At 59.4% G+C, this 22,128-nt stretch overlaps 1 protein-coding gene across 1 annotated transcript; it reads left to right on the top strand.

Annotated features, from left to right (window-relative positions):
* Positions 1 to 1,016: 1,016 nt before the first annotated feature.
* On the top strand, positions 1,017 to 19,821 carry LOC100087661 (zinc finger protein 436-like). The gene is made up of 7 exons (XM_039913225.1): positions 1,017 to 1,086; positions 3,778 to 4,272; positions 4,826 to 5,015; positions 6,102 to 6,193; positions 7,281 to 7,407; positions 8,659 to 9,604; positions 18,885 to 19,821. Exons 2-7 carry the CDS (start codon positions 3,856 to 3,858, stop codon positions 19,294 to 19,296), a joined length of 2,184 nt encoding a protein of 727 aa, XP_039769159.1. The 5' UTR covers positions 1,017 to 1,086; positions 3,778 to 3,855; the 3' UTR covers positions 19,297 to 19,821.
* The last annotated feature ends 2,307 nt before the right edge of the window (positions 19,822 to 22,128 follow it).

The raw sequence follows: 22,128 nt of genomic DNA on the forward strand, positions 1-22,128 counted from the left end.
TTGCCCACAGTCACACAGCTGACAAGTGGCAGAGCCGGGATTCGAACCCATGACCTCTGAGTCCCCAGCCCGGGCTCTTGCCACTGAGGCACGCTACTTCCCAGGGCACGCTATTGATGATGATGATGGTGATGATGATGGTATGCGTTAAGCGCTTACTATGTGCCAGGCACTGTACTAAGCGCTATTCTCCGTGGACCCGAGGGGAAAGGGGCGGCAGTTTCCCCGAACGGAGATGGGTTTTCTTCTCCCACCCTCTTCCTCCTCGGAACCCCGGAGTCCGTTTCCCTGTCCTCTTCCCCCATGTGAGCCCGTCATTGGGCAGGGATGGTCTCCCTGTTGCCGTATTGTCCGTTCCAAGCGCTCAGTACGGTGCTCTGCACACAGTAAGCGCTCAGCAGCGTGGCTCAGTGGAAAGAGCCCGGGCTTGGGAGTCAGAGGTCGTGGGTTCGAATCCCGTCGCCGCCGCTTATCAGCTATGTGACTTTGGGCAAGCCACTTCACTTCTCTGGGCCTCAATGACCTCATCTGGAAAATGGGGATGAAGACTGGGAGCCCCACTTCACTTCCCTGGGCCTCAGTGACCTCATCTGGAAAATGGGGATGGAGACTGGGACCCCCCACGTGGGACAACCTGATGACCTCATATCCCCCCAGCGCTTGGAACAGTGCTCTGCACATAGTAAGCGCTTAACAAAGACTACCATTATTATTATTATTATTATAAGGACCATTGAATGAATGAATGCATGCATGCATGAATGAATGAACGAATGAATGAATGAACGAACGAACGAACGAACGAACGACGGTCCCGAGGCCCCCACGGCGCATGTGCGAGGAGGGCGCGGCGGCGAGGCCAATGGGAGCCGATCGGGGAGGACGAGCCCCCGCCTCCGCGAACAAGAGTCCTCCGTCTCCAGGGCAACCGTGGCCCCGGCGGTCGGCCTCCACGGCAACCGGCCGCGCTCTTACGGGCGAGGGACGGAAGGGCGAGGCCCGGGGGCTGCTGGGAAGTGTAGTAGGGCCGGGTGGGGCGTCTGCGCATGCCCAGGAGGACGGAGCGGCCTCCGCAGCGGGCTAGAGGTGAGGGTGGGGGATGGGGAGGGGCGGAGAGTCGGGCCGGGGGCCAACTGGAAGGGTAAGGACCGGGCGACGGTGGGCCCGTTAAGGGGTGGATTCCTAAGCCAGCGGAGGCCGGAGAAGGGGAGGGAAGCGCGAGCTGGCGGGGGGGTCTCCATGGCGACAGCCGCATCTTCCCTGGTTTCCGTGGCAACGCGCCGGTCCTCGCCCTCGCCTGTGCCCCGGCGCCCGGAGGCTTCTGGGAAGTGTGGTCCGGGCGGGAGCGGCCCAAGGGGGCTCCCCCCACGGACGGATGAGAGGAAGATGGGGGAGCGGGCCTGCTGCTCCCACCTCCTGGGCCAGCCCTGCCCTTTTCCCGACCTAGAGGCGTTTATTTCCGGTGCCCCGACCCGTCCCTCCATCTCCTTCCTCCGGCCCCCCGAGGCTCGCTGACCCCTCATCCCCCGAAGAGATGGGTCCGGGCCAGACCCCCCCCAGGATGGAGGCCGTGGTCGGTGAGGGGGGCTGAATGACTGCTTCTCAGTCACTTTTTTATAGTATAAAAAATACTGTATATATTCAATCTATAGTACATACTATAGTGCTTCCCATATTAAGTGTTGAGGCAGACAGGAGATAGGGGTGGACGCAGTTCGTGTCCCCCATGGGGCCCCCGTATCTCAATCCCCATTTTACAGGTGAGGGAACCGAGGCACAGTGAAGGGACTTGTCCAAGGCCACCCAGCTGACAAGGGGCAGAGCCGGGATTAGAACCCAGGTCCTTCTGACTCCCAGGCTCCAGGCTCCGTATATTCAATCGAACTTATCGAGCACTTACTATAATAATAATGTTGGTATTTGTTAAGCGCTTACTATGTGCAGAGCACTGTTCTAAGCGCTGGGGTAGACACAGGGGAATCAGGTTGTCCCACGTGGGGCTCACAGTCTTAATCCCCATTTTACAGATGAGGGAACTGAGGCACAGAGAAGTGAAGTGACTCGCCCACAGTCACACAGCTGACAAGTGGCAGAGCTGGGATTCGAACTCATGAGCCCTGACTCCAAAGCCCGTGCTCTTTCCACTGCGCCACCCAACTTCTCCAACTTAGCAGCTTACTATGTGCTGAAGTAATAAGAAGAAGAAGAACGTTGGTGTTTGTTAAGCGCTTACTATGTGCGGAGCACTGTTCCAAGCCCTGGGTTGGCCCAGGTGAGACTCCCAGTCTTAATCCCCATTTTCCAGATGAGGGAACTGAGGCACAGAGAAGTGAAGTGACTTGCCCACGGTCACACAGCCGACAAGTGGCAGAGCCGGGATTCGAACCCACGTACTAAGCGCTCAGGGCATGCGGTTTCAGCAGGTGGGGGTCCTTCCCCGGCGGTGGGCTGGGCCCTTGCCAGCCGACCCCCTCCAGATCCCCCCCACCCCAACAGGGAGCAGTCTGAACCCCCCCAGGAGCCCCAGGTGGCTCCCAGACCACCAGGCCCCTCGTCCTCCACTACCTGCTCTCGGCCACTCCTGGTCCAGGCCGCTCTGAGACTTCGTTTCTCCTCCAGGAACCGATTGGGCGAGCGCGGCCCGGTGCGGTTTCTCCAGTCGCTCCGACGGCCTTCCTCCAGTCCCTTCCCCTGGCCTCGGGCTGGTCCCGTTCTGCGACCGTTGCAATCGATCGTTGACCCCTTACCGAGTGAGGAGACCTATACTGAGGGCTTGGGAGGGTGTCAGAACCCACTCCCCGCCCACAGTAAGCATACAGTGTTACAAGATTACTTTCACTCTCAGGTTGTATGTTTGCTCCGGACACAACAATCCCTTGATTCTTTATGACATTTATAGTTTCCAAAGTCCTCTTTTTTTGGCATCTGTTATATGGTATCCGCCAGGCACTGAATTAAGTGCCGGGGTAGGTACGAGATAAACAAGACCCCACATAAGATTTACAGTCTTAATCCCCGTTTAAAAGAGGAGGTAACTAAGGCACCTAGAAGTGAAGTGACTTATCCGAGGTCACTCAGCGGGCAAGCGGCCTCTGACTCCCTGGCCCGTGCTGTTTCCCCCAGGTCATGGTGCTTCTCTTGACGTGATCCCTGTCCTCAAGGAGCTAAGAAATTAATGTAGCTAATGCAGTGGGGGCGGGGTGACTATCAAAGTTCTTTGGGGGTACAGACCAGTCGGTTAATCGTGTTTATCTGAGCGCTTACTGTGTGCAGAGCACCGTACTAAGCGGCGACGCAGAAGGGAGGGTGAATAGGATGGAGAAATGAGTGGCCCGTCGAGGAAGGGGGTATGATTTTTAGTAGGGCTTTGAAGGCGGAGACAGTCATTTCAGGGTTTGCGTCGACGATATTTCGCTTGGCTCGGTATCACTCTGCCGGGGGCTTGCCCAGGTAGGTTTTGATTCGTGTGATTTTTGGTTAGTCAGGAAATATCGGTCAAATATCTATCCGTCCGGGACCCATCACGACGCTCTCCGGCACGAGGGTCTCCGCTGGGGAAGCGACCGGCGTCGGAGCACAGATTGTGGTGTGGGCGGGAGAATAGGGGAAGTGCCAATGTTGGGAGGAGGCGGGAATGTCTGAGGCCACAGGTCCCGCCGCAGGGTCAGGAATGCCACGGTCCCCGACTCCTCCCTCCTCCCCGCGGCCTCCGTCCCGGTTCGTCACGTCCCTGGGCGTCTGACCTCCGCCTCAGCTCGCTCTCGTTTCCTCCCCCAGGGTGTCCCCAGCTAGCGCCCGGCGAAACGGAAGAGAAGAAATCCTCGCGTCCGGCAGCCCCGCGGCCCCCGGGACCAGATGATGCCCGCGGCCCTGGGCCCCCCGGTTCCGGCTCCTCGGGAGCAGGGTGGGCCCCCCGTGAGGAAGCTGGAGGAGGAAGAGGAGGAGAACTTACCATGGGGGCGAGGGTCCAGCCTGCGAGGGCAACCTCCGGACAGCGAGCTGTCCTGCCAGGGCTTCAAGCACTTCCGCTACCAGGAGGCGGGCGGGCCCCGGGAGGCCCTGGGCCGGCTCCGGGAGCTGTGCCGTCGGTGGCTGCGGCCGGACCGGCACACCAAGGAGCAGATCCTGGAGCTGCTGGTGCTGGAGCAGTTCCTCACCGTCCTGCCCGCCGACATCCAGGCCTGGGCCCGGGGGAGGCGGCCGGAGAGCGGCGAGGAGGCCGTGGCCCTGGTGGAGGGGCTGCAGCGGGGACCCAGGAGACTGATGCGATGGGTAAAGAAGGGGAATCCTGGGCCGTCGCTGAATCGGGAGGGATGGGCTTCGTCCGTGTGTGTGAGAGAGAGCGAATGTGTGTGGATGTGCGTTTGAGAGAGAGAGAGAGAGAGCGAGATAATAATAATAATAGTGGTGTTTGTTCAGTGCTTACTACGTGCCAGACACTCTACTAAGCACTATACAAGCAAATCGGGTCGGACACAGAACCCGTCCCCCGTGGGACTCTGTCTTTTAATCTCCTTGACAGTTGACAGTCTTAGTCTTGACAGTTGAGGTCACTGAAGCCCAGAGAAGTGAAGTGACTTGCCCAAGGTCACCCAGCAGACAGCTGGCAGAGCCAGGATTCTGACCCTCTGGCCCTTGTGCTGTATCCTTTAGGTCACGCTGCTTCTCCTTCTCGTCCTCCTCCTCTTTCTCCGCCCGCCGCCCGCGCCCCAGCCCCAGATAAGAGCCCAGTTCTGGCCCCAGCCCTCGACCTGCTCCCTTTTAGAGTCCGAACCGCGGTGAGCCCTGGACCTCGCCGACTGTTACGGACCGGGGTTCTCCGCAGGTCACGGTCCAGGTTCAGGGCCAGGAAGTTCTTCTGGAGAAGATGGAAACTTCCAGCTTCGCCCCGGAGCAAGTGGAGCCCCCGCCCGCGGGGTTGCCCCAGGAGGTCGGGGGTCGGGGTCCCCCCCCGGGCCCCGAAGGCCAGCCGAGCTGCAGCATTAAAGAGGAGCCCGACGTCCTGCAGGAGAACGGTGAGTTTCGGCCCCGTGACTGGAGTTGAGAGAATCGACTCCCACGAGGGCGATCCCAAATGCCAGACGTGACTGTAAGAGCCTTCCGCTGCTTCGCTGAAGCCGTTCACCTCGGTCCCGGACCCCCCGTCATCCACCTCAGTCACCCCACCGTAGCCCCCGAGTACGTTGCCGTCAGATTATTTCACAGTTTACTTGTGTGTCTTTTTTTTAAATCGTTCCTATCTCCGGACCGCCCCTCTCACCTAGGGTAGATTCGGCGGTCCCTATCTCCGACATCGGATCGAAGGCCTTCGCGGTTACTTCTACCGTGTGGTCTTCCCCGCCCCGGGTACTCTGCTTTGCTCGCAGCAGGCTCTCGATAAATCCCCTACCCCATATACACACACCTGGAGCCCTGGTGCCCAAGGAGACTTGGGTTTACCACCGGGGTCACCAGACGGTGGGCCGGGGAAAGTACAGATGGGCTGCTGGGGTTTCTGAGGCTCCTGGTGTGGTCATTTTGGCTCCCCGCGGTCGGCTTCTGTCAGCTGGGAGGTCTAGGGGGGCAGGCCCTCGGGTTTGGGGGTTCAGTCGTCGTGTCCCTGGGAGGGAGAAGGTGGCTTCGGGACGGTCGGTCTCCGAGTTGGGTTTAGTTCAGTGCTGAACCTCCATCTCATCTACCTCACCGCCGACCCCTTGCCCACGTCCCGCCTCTGGCCTGGAACGCCCTCCCTCCTCGTATGACGGATGCTGACTCTCCACCCCTTCAAAGCTGTATTCAAATCACCTCTCCTCCGAGAGGCCTTCCCTGACTGAGCCCTAATTTCCTCTTCTCCCACTTCCTTCTGCATCACCCTGATTTGCTCCCTCTATTCACCGTCCCGTTAGCCCCACGGCACTTACCTACACATCTGTAGTTTCTCTCTTGACTCCTATTAATGTCCATCTCCCCCTCTAGACTGTAAGCTCGCTGTGGGCAGGGATCGTGTCTGTTATATCGTTATAGCGTACTCTCCCGAGCGCTTAGTACGGCGTTCTGCACGCGGTGAGCGCTCCCGAAATCCCACTGGTTGGTTGACACCTCCTGGGTCTCCCCATCCTCAGCTCTGTTGGCAGCCCGGCTTCCCACGACCCCCGAGGAAGTAAGAGGGGACGACCAGGAGCTGGCAGCCGGACTCCTCCCAGCCGGGTCACAGGTGAGTCCGGCGTTCCCTCCGCCCTTCCCACACTGCGGCTGGCTTCCCCGTCGCCTCTCCTGGGTCGGGGAGGAGGCGAGGGCTGACCCCCAAACGGGGGGTGCCGTAAAAAGGGACGAGCGGGAGAGCAGCGGGAGGGGGCCGAGGCCAACTAGCCTCCCTCCCGCGGGCAGCACGTCCACCCCTGCCCACAGCCGGGAGGGAGGAGGGGTGGGGGGTGGGGAGGGGGGCCGGCTGCTGCCCCCGAGGCATCTCCTGCCGGATCCTGAAGGGGAGACCCCCAGCTTCCTCGCTGCTGACTTGGCCCGCCTGTTGGGATGGGGCTGCCGGTCTCGTTCCCCTTTTTACAGATGAGGGAACTGAGGCCCAGAGAAGTGAGGTGACTTGCCCGAGGTCACACAGCAGGCACGTGGCAGAGCCGGGATTAGAACTCATGTCCTTCTGATTCCCAGCCCTGTGCTCTCTCCACTACGCCCTGCTGCTTCTCCAGAAGTAAATGATCCAATCCCCGACCGGATTCAGGACCGAGGCTAGTCCATTGTTCCTAACGGGGAAACTCCACATTTAATTAATAACGGTAATAATAATAATCGTGGCATTTGCGAAGCGCTTACTATCCGCCGGGCACTTTACTAAGCGCTGGGGTAGATACAAGAAGGGGCAGAGTCCCTGTGCCTCGTGGGGCTTACAGACTGACTGGGGAGAGCAGGTTTTGAATCCCCATTTTGATCCGGATTTCGATGAGGAAACCGGGGCACAGAGAAATGAAACCACCTGTCCAAGGTCACACAGTAGGCAAGGGGCAGAGTAGGGATTAGAAGCCAGGGCCTCCGACCACCAGGCCGGGGCTTCTTCCCACTGGCCCTCGCTGCTGCTCCGTCGTCGTGACGCGCCATGGGTGCAGCTTAGGGATAGAAGGGGGTCACGGTGCAGTGTTAATTCTCGTTTCCCGCCACCCCCCTTTGCTCTCCTCGTGTTTCCCCTCCCCGCTCCTGGGGTTGGCCCTTGCAGGCTGTCTTGCCTTCCTCCCCTTCCCCGTGCTGAGATGTTTCTTTCCCCGGCCTTGTGAAGAACGGTCTCGTTCCAGGTGGTGCGGACGTTCGAAGACCTGGCCGTGCGTTTCTCCCAGGAGAGATGGGAGCAGCCGGATCCGGCACAGAGGGAACTCTACCGGGACATCGGGCGGGAGAATTACGGGAACGAGGGGGCTCTGGGTGAGGACTCCGACTCCCCCGGCGCGGGCGGGCGGGGCGAGCCTCGCCGGAAGGCCCATCGCGGTGAACGGCACCGACCGGATTGAGCCACGCGCCCCGCCCTTCACCACATCCCCCGTATTTAGTGAGCGGCTAATCTCAGCAGCTAAGCTGCGGAGAAACGGCGCGGCCTAGTGGATAGAGCCCGGGAAGGACCAATCCCGTCACTCGCCTGCCGTGGGACCTCGGGCGAGGCACTTGACTGCTCTGGGCCTCATCTGGAAAATGGGGACGAAGACTGGGAGCCCCGTGTGGGACCTGGACTGTGTCCAACCTGAGTAGCTTGTGCCAACCCCGACCGTTGATATTTATTGAGCGCTCACTTTGTGCAGACCCTCGTAGTGAGCATTTGGGAGAGGAAATACAGTTGGTAGACACAATCCCTGCCCACGAGGAGCTTACGGCCTAGCCTGGGACCATGGATCGTAGCAGGTTGTCACGTTCGGTTTAGCGGTGCAGTTGGTAGCGACGGGACAGAACGACTCCGTGCCCCCCCCCCCCCCCCCGACCTTAGCAACAGGGGGCTGTTTTGCGGACGCTGTTGGGGGACCAGTCGGTCATATTTATTGAGCACTGGCTGCGTGCAGAGCACTGTGCTAAGCGCTTGGGAGAGTACACTGTAACAATAAACGGTCACTCAGTCGTATTTGAGTGCTGGCTTTGTGCAGATCGCTGTACTGAGTCCTTGGGACGATACAATGGGATAAGCAGATTCCCTGCCCACGGTGAGCTTACGGTTTCGAGGGGGAGACGGACGTTGATAGAAATAGGTTACGGAGATGAATAAGGAAATTACAGATGCCCTCACCTGGGGGTTTGGGGGAGGATGGGTGGGTGGGGGAGAGATTCCTCGCTCCTGCTGGGATGGTTTTCTGGAAGGGGAGGGGGTCGGAGAGGGAGCTGGCCGCTGTGGCTTCCGGAAATGGGAGAACGCAAAGGACTCGGAAATCAGGAGGGGCGAGGCCTCAGGCCGCCCTGGCCCTAGTTGGGAGGGAAAGGGGCGAATCGGGTTGGATCCACAGTCTTAATCCCCATTTTCCAGATGAGGTGACCGAGGCACAGAGGAAGTGAAGCGACTCGGCCGAGGCCACACGGCAGACAAGTGGCCGAGCTGGGATCCCGACTCCCACGACCTTCTGACTCCCGGGCCCGGGAGTCACTCCACCCTTGCTCCCCCACCGTTTCTGAGACCCCCCCCCTCTATCCCTGCAGGCGACAGATTCCCTAAGGAGGCTCTCGAGAGGGGAGTCCAGGAGTTTCCGGAGATCCAGCCCCGCCAGGCCCCGGGGGAGGCGGCCCCCCGGCCGGCCGGCGACCGAGCCCGGCGAGGGAGGAGAGGGGGCCCGGTGGCTCCCCGGGCGGAGCCCCGGGGCGGGGGACGGTGGAGCGAGGCGTGGGGCGAGGGCGAGGCGGCCTTCCGCCAACGGGTCCGCCTCGTCGGCCGCCCCGAGGAGCCCCCGGGAGCCGGCCCCCACCAGTGCGGCGAGTGCGGGAAGAGCTTCGGCCAGAGGTCCAAGCTGGTCCTCCACCAGCGGGTCCACACCGGGGAGAAGCCCTACGAGTGCCCCAGCTGCAGGAAGTGCTTCAGCCGCAGCTCGTGCCTGGCCGTCCACCAGCGGGTCCACACGGGCGAGAAGCCCTACAAATGCGCACTCTGCGGGAAGGGCTTCAGCCGCAGCTCCAACCTCTACTCGCACCAGCGGACCCACACGGGGGAGAAGCCCTACAAGTGCGCCGAGTGCGAGAAGCGCTTCAGCCACCACTCGGCCCTCTATCACCACCGACGCATCCACACGGGGGAGAAGCCCTACCAGTGCCCCAGCTGCGGGAAGGGCTTCAGCAAGAATTCCGACCTCTTCACCCACCAGAGGACTCACACCGGGGAGAAGCCCTATAAGTGCCCCAGCTGCGGGAAGGGGTTCAGTAAGAACTCGGACCTGTACGTCCACCAGAGGGTCCACACGGGGGAGAGGCCTTACAAATGCCCCAGCTGCGGGAAGGGCTTCAGCAAGAGCTCCAACCTCTACGCCCACCAGAGGGTCCACACGGGCGAGAAGCCCTATAAGTGCCCCAGCTGCGGCAAGGGCTTCAGTAAGAGCGTTCACCAAAGAGCCCACGTAGGGAAGAAGTCGTGTAAGTGTTCGGACTACGTAGAACTGTGTATACAGTGACACCCCCCCCCCCCCCGGTCGTCCTCGTCGTTCCCCGCCGCCCCCCGATTTAAAAAAAAAAAAATCCGTTTCGCCCAGAAACAGGCCCCGTTCGCGTCCGATCCCAAATTCCCTCGGGAGACGGGACTCCGGACTTGGTGTTGGGACCAGCTGGCCACCCCCCTCCCCCCCACCCCCGACGACCGGAGGAGGGGCTCTGTATCCCCTTGACCGATCTTTCCCTCCACCTCTCCGCCTGCCGCCGCTCGCCTGGGTCTAGGAGGTGATCGGGGCCATTGCCCTGAAGGGCAGCTCTGGACTCGAACCCCCGGGTAGCCAGGAAATGACGGGGTGCGGGTCAGGTCAGCCCCGCTGTGTATAAACCTCCCTCTTCCACGTGAAAGCGTATCGACTCCCTAGTAGGTTATCCGATCAATAAATTCCAGTGGTTTGCCTCGAATAACGTCTTTTTCTCTTTTCTGCTCCACCTGGTCAGACTATCCCAGTTCATCCACCTGGGGAGAAGAAGGACGGCGATACAGAGGCGTGACCCTGATCGGCTCCCTTTTTTCTCCCCTCCGCCTCGGCCCCCCCAGCGCTTCTGTACCTACCCGTAATTTATTCATATCGACGTCCGCCTCTCCCTCTGGACTCTGAGCTCAACGTGGTTAGGGAATGTATCCACCAACTCGGCTGTACTGTGCTCTCTCGAGCGCTCAGTACAACCATTCGTTCTTTCAGTCGCATTTACGGAGCGCCTACTGCGGGCAGAGCGCCGTACTGAGCGCTTGGGACAGTACAGTATAACAACGGACACATTCCCTGCCCACAAAAGGCTCACGGTCCAGAGGGGGAGACAGACATTGATATAAATAAAGAAATTACAGATATATAGATCTGTACGGTGGGGCTGGGAAGGAGGACGAATGAAGGGAGCAGATCAGGGCAACGCAGAAGAGAGCGGGAGGAGAGGAGGACTTAGGGAAGGCTTCTTGGAGATGTGCCTTCAAGAAGGCTGTGAAGTGGGGGAGAGCAATTATCTGTAAACTCACCGTGGGCAGGGAACGTGTCTGTTTAGTATCGTTCTCTCCCAAGTGCTTAGTGTAATGCTTTACCCCGAGGAAGTGCTCAATAGATACGACTGATCGATTGGGTCAGGCTCGGGGCGACTCGGCCCCAGCTCCCGTCCTCAGACGCAGGGGCAGCGGGAGCTTCAGGGGATCCGGACCCCCTTTCCCAGGGCCACGCCACAGGATCCGTTTCAGTGGCAAGCGCGGCGGAGACCCACGACGACTCTCCCCACCCTCCAAAGCCTTACTGAAGGCCCATCTCCTCCAAGAGGCCTTCCCTGACTAAGCCTCTTCTCCCACTCCCTTCTGCATCACCCTGACTTGCTCCCTTTATTCATCCTCCTTCCCAGCCCCACGACACTTATGGCCGTAGCTATAACGTATATTTATATTGCTTGTCTCCGCCTCTAGACTGTAAGCTCGTTGTGTGGGCAGAGTGTCTGTCTACTGTTATACTGTACTCTCCCAAGTGCTTACTAATATTAATAATGGTATCCGTTAAGCACTTACTATGTGCCAACCACTGTTCTAAGTGCTGGGGGGGCTACAAGACGATCGGGTTGTCCCTCATGGGGCTCCCAGTCTTCATCCCCATTTTCCAGATGAGGGAAATGAGGCCCAGAGAAGTGAACTGACTTGCCCAAAGTCACGCAGCTGACAAGTGGCGGAGCCGGGATTAGAACCCACGACCTCTGACCCCCAAGCCTGGGCTGCTTCTCTGATAACACGGTGCTTTATACGGTGCTCTCTCCTCACAGTAAGCGCTCAATAAATAGGGTTGAATGAAGATAAATGCACTTGCCTGCCTGCCTAAGGGACATTCAGAGAAGCAGCGTGACTCAGTGGAAAGAGCACGGGCTCGAGTCAGAGGTCATGGGTTCGAATCCCGGCTCCGCCGCCTGTCAGCTGTGTGACTTTGGCAAGTCACTTCACTTCTCCGGGCCTCAGTTACCTCATCTGGAAAATGGGGGTGAAGACCGGGAGCCCCAAGGGGGACAACCTGATCACCTTGTATCCCCTCCAGCGCTTAGAACGGTACTTGGCAAATAGTAAGTGCTTAACAAATGCCATTATTATTCATCCAAGCGCTTAGTACGGTGCTCTGCACATAGTAAGCGCTCAATAAATACTGTTGAATGAAGGAATTCATGTTGTCTTGTTTTTATAATGTTGTCTCGTTTTTGTAGAATGTTTTCTTGTTTTTGTTTTGTTCTGTTTTGCGCTACCACCTGTCTCCCCCCATTAGACTGTGAGCCCGTCGTGGGGCGAGGATGGTCTCTATCTGTTACCCAATTGCGCATTCCAAGCGCTCAGTCCGGTGCTGTGCACACAGTAAACGCTCAATAAATACTGTTGAATGAGTGAATGAATGAATTCACGTTGTCTGGTTTTCTTCCGTTGTCTTGTTTTTGTTTTCTTCCATTTCGCTTGCCGGCCGTCTCCCCCGATTAGACTGTGAGCCCGACGTCGGGCAGGGATGGTCTCTATCTGTTGCCCAGTTGTCCATTCCAAGCGCTCAGTCCAGTGCTCTGCACACAGTAAGCGCCCAATAAATACCACTGAATGAATGAATTCATCGACCACAAACAGCTGAACTTGCCGCCCTCAGCCGCCATTCGCATCTTCAAGTAGGTGGCAGGGGGCGCGCGTCGCCCGCCTCTGGGCATGCGCACTCCGCCGCCCGCTCCCTCCCGCGGACTCCATTTCCCAGAAACCTCCGGTTCCCGCCCCTTCGGCCGCCGCGCGGCGCTCCCACCAATGAGAACCCGCCGGCCTCGGCCCAATCTCCATGGCAACGGCCGGAGGGCTGGGGAGAGGAAGCGGCGGAGCGGGGTGGCCTCTGCGCAGGCGCAGGTGGGCCGGAAGGCCTCTCTCCCCCGGGCTCCCGAGGTGAGGCCGGGCCCAGTGCTAGGGCGGCAAAGGGGAGCGGCGGGAGAAGGCGGGCGGGACCGCGGAGGGAGCCCCCCCCCCCCGGCCCCGAAGAGGCCACCCGGACGCCCGCCAGCGGGGCGGAGGGGCGGAGAGGAGAAGCCGCTGCGCGCGCAGCTCGAGGGAGGGGGGGGGGAGGGGGAGAGGAGAGCTCAACGGGTCACCATGGTAACCGTGCGGCGCCCTTTCTTTCCCCTCCCCCCCCCCCCCGCTTCCGGGCGCGCGGGAGCTTCCCGGGCCGCTGAGCTTTCTGGGAAATGTAGTTCTTGGGCGGGATTCACTCGTTCGTTCAACCCTTTCAACGGAATTTCCTGAGCCCCCACTGTGTGCAGAGCACTGGACTAAGCGCTCGGAAAGCAGCCTGGCTCAGGGGAGAGAGCCCGGGCTTGGGAGTCGGAGGTCACGGGTTCGAATCCCGGCGCTGCCCCTTGTCAGCTGGGTGACTGCGGGCAAGTCACTTCTCTGGGCCTCAGTGACCTCATCTGGAAAATGGGGATGAAGACTGGGAGCCCCACCTGGGACCACCTGATGACCCTGGATCTCCCCCAGCGCTTAGAACAGTGCTCCGCGTACAGTAAACGCTTAACAAATGCCCACGTTAATTCATCAAGTGCCTTTCCTGCCTACATTGCGGCCAAGTGGGGCCCCCGGGCCTTGGCACCCAAGCTCGTTATTGGGCGGGGATGGTCTCTGCTGCCGAATTGTCCATTCCAGGCGCTCTGTACAGTGCTCTGCACATAGTAAGCGCTCGATAAATACCAGTGAATGAATGAATATCGCCGAATTGTCCATTCCAAGCGCTTAGTACGGTGCTCTGCACATAGTACGCGCTCAAGAAATACGATTGAATGAATGGATGTTGCCAAATTGTCCATTCCAAGCGCTTAGTACGGTGCTCTGCGCATAGTACGCGCTCAAGAAATACGATTGAATGAATGTTGCCAAATTGTCCATTCCAAGCGGTTAGTACGGTGCTCTGCGCGTAGTATGCGCTCAATAAATACTATTGAATGCATGTAAGGGGTGGTTGAAGAATGTTGTCAGTGTGGATGGTTGAGGACCTCGGACTGCATCTTCCCCTTCCTCCATCCCTCCCACCTGCCCGCTTTCCCCTCGCTCGGACCCCTTCCCACACTTAGGAAATAATTCTCAGGAAACCAAAAAGTGTAAAATGTCCCTCGGGAGGAGGGGCCCCGGGTCCTCCCGGGAACGGGGACCAGGGTGTCGGCGGGATAGAGATTCCCCGGAGTGGAACCGGGATGGAGGCGAGGGGAGATCTGTGGGGGTCAAAAGCTTCTCCTGACAGATCGCGGGTCTCGTGGCCTCCCCCAGAATCGCCTTAAAAAGCTCCTCCAGGGAGAGAGGCACCGAAGTCTGGAACCTCAGCCCCCGTCGGCGTGAACGGCACCAAGCCAGATGATGCCTGCGGCCTACTGCCTGAGCCCCCCGATCCCGGATTCGCGGCACCGAGAACCCCAGATGGTGAAACTGGAGGAAGAAGAGATGCCGCCCTGGGCCCCGGCATCCGTCCCCCAGCGAGAGTCCCCCGACCCCGAGGCCTCCCGCCTGAGTTTCAGGCGATTCCGCTACCAGGAGGCCACGAGACCCCACGAGACCCTGGGCCGGCTCCGGGAGCTGTGCCGTCGGTGGCTGCGGCCGGACCGGCACACCAAGGAAGAGATCCTGGAGCTGCTGGTGCTCGACCAGTTCCTGACCATCCTGCCCGCCGACGTCCAGGCCTGGGTGCGGGAGCGGCGGCCGGAGAGCGGCGAGGAGGCCGTGGCCCTGGTGGAGGGCTTGCAGAGGGAGACCATGAGACCAAGACTCTGGGTGAGGAGAAGGACTTCTTTTGACCACTGAGGCCAGGAGAAAGGTCGGCCTGACCTGGAGAGGAGGGGGACGAGACCCGCCCCCTCCCCTATTTTCAGACAGTTGCTTCGTCCGTCCGTTCGGCGTGGCTAGAGCACGAGCCCGGGAGTCAGAAGGTTGGGGGTTCTAAGCCCGGCTCTGCCACTTGTCTGCTGTGTATCCTTGGGCAAAGACACCTAACTTCTCTGTGCCTCGGTTCCCTCATCCGTAAAACGATGATGATGGCATTTGTTAAGCGCTTACGATGTGCCAAGCACCGTTCTAAGCCCTGGGGTAGATACAGGGTCGGCGGGTTGTCCCGCGTGGGGCTCGCAGGCTTCGTCCCCGTTTTACAGATTAGGTAGCTGAGGCACGGGGAAGTTAAAGGCCCAGAGAAGTGAAGTGACTGGCCCAGAGTCACACAGCCGACAAGTGGCGGAGCCGGGATTGGAACCCACAGCCTCTGACTCCCAAGTCCGAGCTCCTTTCGCTATGCCACGCTGCTTCTCTAAAATGGGGATTAAGGCTGTGAGCCTTATGTGGGACAGGGACTGTGTCCAACCTGATCATCTTGCATCTACCCCAGTGCTTAGAACAGTGCCTGGAACATAGTAAGCGCTTAACAAATACCATAATTATTCTTGTTATTCATTCAGTCGTATTTCTGGAGCTCTGTAATAAGCACTTGGGAGAGTACAGTGTAACAATAAACAGACCCATTTCTTGCGCTCAACGAGCCTAGAGTCTAGAGGGGGAGATAAGCATTGATATCAATAAATAGGAGAGGAGAAGTGACTTCCCCATGGTCACACAGCAGGCCACTGGTGGAGCTGGGATTCAAATCTGGGTCTCCTGCGCCTCAGCCCTGTGCTATTTCCACTAGGACAGTAGCTGTGGGTCCCTGTGTCTTCAGGGTTTTATTGATAATAATAATAATAATAATAATAAAGGTACTGGTTAAACTTTTACTATATGCCAAGCACTGTAGCAAGAGCTCAGGTTGGACCTAGTCCTTGTCCCACGTGGGGCTCCCATTCTTAATCCACATTTAGGTCACCGAGGTGCAGAGAAGCGAAGTGACTCGCCCAAGGTCACACGGCAGACACGTAGCGGAGCCAGGATTAGAAGCCAGGTCTTTCCGACTCCCGGGCCCTGGGCTTTATCCACTGGGTCCCCTCTGACTCCCCTTCCCGCCGCCCCCTGCCCCGTCCCCATCCCCGGCGGGGACTGAGACGGGGATGTTCCCTCAGGTGACGGTCCAGGTGCACGGACAGGAGGTCCTCTCCGAGGCGACGGAGGCCCCGAGCTTCCGCGTGGAGCCGCACCCTAAGGGAGGGTCCCGGCAAGAGGGGCCGCGGATCCCACAGCCCGGACCTGAGCAGCTGCCGGGACACGGCTTGAAAGAGGAGCCGGTCGTTCTCCAGGATCAGGATGGCGGTGAGGGGCCGGGATTCCTCCTGGGACATGCGGGGCGTCGGCTGGCGCGGCGGGCAGGGAGGAGGGCAGGAGAGGAAGAGATGTCCGGTGGAATGTCTCGGGCAAATGGCTAGGAAGAGCTGATCGTTTTTGTATGTTTTTTAATGGTATTTAATAATAATTGCGGAATGAAGCGCTTACTGTATGCCAGGCACTCTACTAAGCGCTGGGGTGGGTACGAGTAAATAAGGTCCCATGTGGGGCTCACGGTCTCAGTCCCCATTTTCCAGATGAGGTCACTGAGGCCCAGTGAAGTGACTTGCCCAGGGTCACCCGGCAGGCAGGTGGCAGAGGTGGATTTAGAACCCGCGACCCTCTGAATCCCAGGCCCGGGCTCTATCCTTCAGGTGCTTACTGGGTGCCGGGCACTGAACTAAGCGCCGAGGTAGATGGAAGCTAATCGGTTTGGACACAGTCCGTGTCCCACACGGGGCCCATTTATTCGGTCCTATTTACCGAGCGCTTACCGTGTGCAGAGCGCTGTGCTTGGAGAATACGGTACGACAATGAACAGATTCCCTGCCCCCAACGAGCTCGTAGTCTTAATCCCCGTTTTGCAGGTGAGGTAACTGAGGCCCCGAGAAGTGACCGAGCCGGGATTAAAACCCAGGTCCTTCTGCCTCCAGGCCCGTGCTCTATCCACTAGGCCACACCGTGGTAATTGTTAAGCGCTTACTATGTGCCACACACTGCTCTAAGCCCCGGGGTGGATGTAAGCAAATCAGGTCGAACACCGTTTCACGGAAGAAGCGTAACGATAACGCTGCCGTCAGATCCCCTAGAGGAGCCGCGTGGCCTGGTGGCTCGAACCCGGGCCTGGGAATCAGAAGGACCTGGTTCCGGTCCCGGCTCCCCCACTTGTCTGCAGTGTGACCTTGGACCAGTCACTTCACTTCCCCGGGCCTCGGTTCCCTCATCCGTAAAATGGGGATGAAGGCTCTGAGCTCCATGTGGGACGCGGACTGTGTCCAACCTGATTAGCCCCTCTCTACCTTAGCATTTAGTACGGTGCCCGGCCCATAGTAAGAGCTCGACAAGTACTATGTGAAAAAAAAAAGTTCTTAGGGTGGGCTCGTATCAAGAAAATATCTGGCGTCAAAAACCGGCCCATTTGCCGGTCTGTGTGTGCCCTGGGCCGAGACGGTACGGCAGTGTCATGTCGTCGGGGTCAGTGTAGGCGGTAAAATGTGAGATTCTCAGAGCCCGGCCTATCCTCGTTAGAGCCGTCGGGGTCGGGGTGTCCGGCCCCCCCGGCCCCCCCCCCCCCCCCGCCAAGGGGTTGAGCCCCACTCGGCGCAGTCTAGGAGGACACCCCGGGGCCATCTTCATTTGCTTCACCCCATTCAAGCGGGTAGAGGAGCGGCAGGCTCTCTAGGAACGGGCCCCCGGGGTCCAGAGGGTGGCCGTCGAGGGACGCGGCGGCGAGGCCTCCGCTTACACGGCTCTCCTCCCTCAGGCCCGCCCGCTCCCCGACTCGCGGCCCACGTTCCGGCGGGGGACGCCGGAGACGAGAAGATGGCTGCCACGCTGCTCCCGGTCGGGTCCCTGGTGAGTTTTGTTTTTTTTTTGTGTGTGTGGTATGTGAAAACAATTACTACTTGTACTGAACGCTTCTGCCTCCCAGGCCCGTGCTCTGTGCACCGAGCCGCCTCCCCGTCCCCTCCGCTCTCCCCTCTTCTTCTCCCATCTGTCCGCCACAGACCCCTTCTTCTGTGGGGCATCCTGTCTGGAACACTTCCTCCTGTCACCCCCCCCGCTTCCCTCACCCGTAATCACCCTACCACAGAGTGGGGCCCCAAGGGATGGCGTCACCCTCTCCGGGCCCCGCGGGCCACAGACGGCTTCTCCGTCGTCTCATTCCCCAGGAGGAAGGTCGGCGCCTGGATCGCATCGGGAAGGAGCTCTACGGGGACGGCCCCTGGGAGGGCTACGGAAACCCGGCCTCGCTGGGTAAGTACGGGGTCGGCTCTGGTCCCGAGGACGGGGCGAAGCCCGGGTAGATGGATAGAGCCCGGGCCTGGGAGTCGGAAGGACCTGACTTCTGATCCCGGCTCCGTCACTTGTCTGCCGCGTGACCTCCGTGAGGTCACTTCTTTGGGCCTCAGTTCCTCCTCTGTAAAATGGGGATTGAAACCGGGAGCCCCACATGGACCGGGGTCTGTGCCCAGCCCGATCTGCTGGCGTTTCCCCCCCCACCGCCCCGACCCCCGGCGCTCATTACCCCGCCTGGCGCATAGTAAGCGCTTAAATACCACAGGTATTCCTTATTATTCCCTCCCTCTGTCCCCACCACCGCTCCTTATACCGCCAGACTTTCCACCGTTAATGGAGCCCGTGCCGATCTTAGAGTTGGAAAAGGTTTATTCTGCTCGAGGCCCCAAGGCTCTGTGAATTTAAGGGGGTGCTCCCCGACAGGGCCGTAACGATGGAAATAGGACGAGGCTCGGGCCCTCGCTGCAAGACCCCGATTTCTTCACTTTGAGAAGGCGGGGAGGCTCTGGGCCCCCTCTCGTTCGTTCATTCCCTCGTATTTATTGCGCGCTTAGCGTGCGTCTCCAGTCTCCCCTCCCCCCGGCCTCCCCCCGCCTCACCGCGGCATCTTTTACCTCGTAGGCTCGGGGCGAGCGTCTCGCGGAGAGAACCCTCGAGGGGCGGAACCCGAGGCCCAGGAACGCGAAACCTCGTCCCCGCCGCCCCGGCCAGGCGGGGCCTCCGCGAGAGGCGGCGAACCGAGAAACGCCGTCAGGAGGCCGGGTTCCTCCTGGGGGAACCCTCCCCGGGGAGCGAGGGGGAGCGGCCCACCGTGGAGCGGAAGCCAGAGGGCCCCCGCCGCCGGCCACCCGGAGCCCCCGCGGGGGAAGAAGAAGCCCCCGGAACGCGACGGCCACGCCGTCCGCCTCCCCGAGAGAGTCGCGCGGGCCCCCGGGGGCCCCCGGCCGGGGACCTACCCCCACGTGTGTCCCAGCTGCGGGAAAGGCTTCCGGTGGAGCTCCCACCTGTACATCCACCAGATCACCCACACGGGCGAGAAGCCGTTCACCTGCCCGAGCTGCGGCCAGGGGTTCAGCCGCTGCTCGAGCCTCCAGAGGCACCAGCACGTCCACACGGGGGAGAAGCCTTACGAGTGCCCCAGGTGCGGGAAGAGCTTCAGCCGCAACTCCAACCTCGACAGGCACCAGAGGATCCACACCGGCGAGAAACCCTACCGCTGCCCGAGCTGCGGGAAGGGCTTCGGGGACAGCGCCAATCTCTACAGGCACCAGCGCGTGCACTCGGGAGAAAAGCCCTACCGGTGCCCCACGTGCGGGAAGGGCTTCACCAAGAGTTCGCTCCAGAGGATTCACACGGGGAAGAAGTCCTGCGGACGTCCCCAGTGACCCCCGCCCGTCGCCTCCCCCCCTTCCTCGGAGGGATTGCTGCCTTGACTCATCCGCCCCCCCCCCCTTCCTTCGGGACCGCGGACCGGGTGGAGGGAAAACGCGGCCCCGAGAGCCCGCCTCGCAGACCGGCCTCCGCCATTTCCCCCTTCCCTGCCGACTCCCGCTCACCCAGACGGAGACGGGGACGTCTCTCGAGCGGGAGGCGAGTGGCCCGGCTCCGCCGAACGCAGAGGTCCCCGCCGAGCCGTTCCGGGGGGGGACGAGGGGGAAGAGGACGGACGCGACCCTTCTCTGCCCCCCAGGCGGGATCGTACCAGCTCTGCAGAGGAGCTCGTCGACTGAACAAACCGCCGTTGGGTGACCCGGCTTTTGCCTCCTGTACTTCATCCCCGGCCTGGCGGCGATCTGAACGAACTGCGAGCAGAAGGGTCTACTGAGGCCCGGGGGGACTTAGTGGAGAGAGTGCCTGGGAGTCAGAGGACCTGGGTTCTAATCCTGACTCCGCCCCTTGCCCGCTGTGGGACCTTGGGCAGGTCGCTTCGTCGCTCTGTGCCTCGGTTCCCTCATCTGGAACGTGAGAATCCCTATTCTCCCTCCTGCTTCGACTGTAAGCCCCAGGTGGGACCCGATTATCTTGTGTCCGCCCCGGCATTTAGTACAGTGCTTGGCACGTAGTAAGCGCTTGACAGATAGAATTATCATCAATAATAATAACAGTAATAGATGATAATAACAAAAGGCCTGTCCCTTGTCCTCAAAGAACGTGCAACCCTAAAGCTCATCACCCACTCAGGGAAGGTGACGCGAGGGTTGGAGGCCCGTGGTCCGTAGGCCTCGGTTCTAATTTTTCAAACCAACAATACGACACTGAAAATGCAAGAATCCGAAACTGCCCGGAGTCCCCGAGAAATGAGCTGGGCTGTCAGGAAAGGCCCACTTCCTAACTCAAAACCTTCCCTGATTAACCCCCTGCTCATACAGCCCCATCACTCACCTCATATCAATCGGTCGTATTTAGCGAGCGCTCGCAACGCGCAGAGCACTGTACTAAGTGCTTAGGCGACTGCGAAAGTTGGTAGACGCGCTCCCGGCCCACGGCGAGCTTACGCGTCTAGAGGAGGAGAGATAATCGAAATAAATCAATTTCTGATATGGACATGAGTGTGGAGGGGCTAGGGAAGGGAGAGAAAAAGGGAGCAGATGCAAGTTCGACGCAGAAGGGGGGGGGGTGGTGAGGAAACGAGGCCTTCGATCGGGGAAGGCCTCTTGGAGGAGATGGGCCTTCAATAAAGCTTTGAAGGGGGGAAGAGACAGCGTCTGTTGGATTCGAAGGGGGAGGGCGTTCCAGGCTAGAGGCGGGACGTGAGCGAGGTAAGACGATAAGTAGCTAAATCCATCCTCAGCACTCGAGGAGATAATACCTGTGGCATTTAAGCGTTTACTGTGGGCCAAGCACTGTGCTGAGGGCTGGAAGAGGGTCAGGATAATCAGCCTGGACTAGTCCCTGTCCCACACAGGGGTTCACAGTCTAAGGGGGAGGAAGAATAGGTACTGAATCCCCATTTTACAGGTGAGGAAACGGAGGCCCAGAGACGTTAAGTGAGTGAGTTCAGGTCACCCAGCAGACAAGCGGCAGAGCCCTAACCCGAATTCAGGTCCCCTGCCTCCCGGCCCCGTGCTCTTACCTCTGGGCCACGCGGCTTCCCGTCTAGGTTTTGAATCTTCGGTTACTTTGATGACTAAATATCTTTCACATCTGCCTCCCCCGTTAAGAGGGGAGACTCCTTGCAGGCAGGGAGTATGTCGCTTCCTTTTTTACTGCCCAAGTGCTTAGCACAGAGCATTTCACCTCGTGGATGCCCCGTGCACCCTATTTCTGCCCCCTCTACTTTTTTCTTGCGAGCCCCGCGAGCCCCGGGCTCGGAAGGGAGAGAGATTTCTCTTCGGCCTTTCTCCTATCCTCTCCGGTCATATGAATCATCCTGGTGGTGTTTGTTAAGCGCTTACTACGTGCCAGGCGCCGCACTAAGCGCTGGGGGAGATAGAAGGTAATCAGGTTAAGCACAGTCCCCGTCCCCCACGGGGCTCCCAATCTTCACCCCCATTTTACAGATAACTGAGGCCCAGTTTCAGTTCCCTTGGTCATCCTCGGTGCAGCCCAGCTCACTGTATCCAGTTGAATCTTATCCCTTTTTGTAATGGCATTTGTTAAACGTTTACTATGTGCCAGACACTGTACTAAGCGCCGGGGTAGATACGAGATAATTAGGCCGGACTCAAGTCGTGTCCCGCTTGGAGCTCACGATATTAATCCCTATTTTCGAGGTGGGGCAACACCGTGACCCAGAGAAGTGAAGTGACTCGACCAAGGTCACACAGCAGACAAGCGGCGGAGCTGGGATTAGAACCCGTGTCCTCGTGACCCCCCCCCCCCAGGCCCCTGCTTTATCCGCCAGGCCACGCTGCTACTCTTCATTTCAGGGACGTGATGCTTCTGGGGGTCATTTGACTTAATCTGTCAATAAATGACTGATAAATAGGTTTGGGCAAGTCCCTTCACTTCTCTGTGCCTCAGTGACCTCATCTATAAAATGGGGATTAAGACTGTGAGCCCCACGTGGGACAACCTGATTTCCTTGTATCTACCCAGCGCTTAGAACAGTGCTTGGCACGTAGTAAGCGCTTAACAAATACCAGAATTATTATTAAATGGTGTCTTCATACTGGATGCCATAGAGTGTAAGCCACTTGAGAGCAGGAATCACATCTACTAATTCTGCTGTGCTCTCTCCAGGATTTTAAGAGCCCTTGCAACGTGTCTACCAACTC

Source organism: Ornithorhynchus anatinus, chromosome 10 (assembly GCF_004115215.2).
Source record: "Ornithorhynchus anatinus isolate Pmale09 chromosome 10, mOrnAna1.pri.v4, whole genome shotgun sequence".
Classification (NCBI taxonomy): domain Eukaryota; kingdom Metazoa; phylum Chordata; class Mammalia; order Monotremata; family Ornithorhynchidae; genus Ornithorhynchus; species Ornithorhynchus anatinus.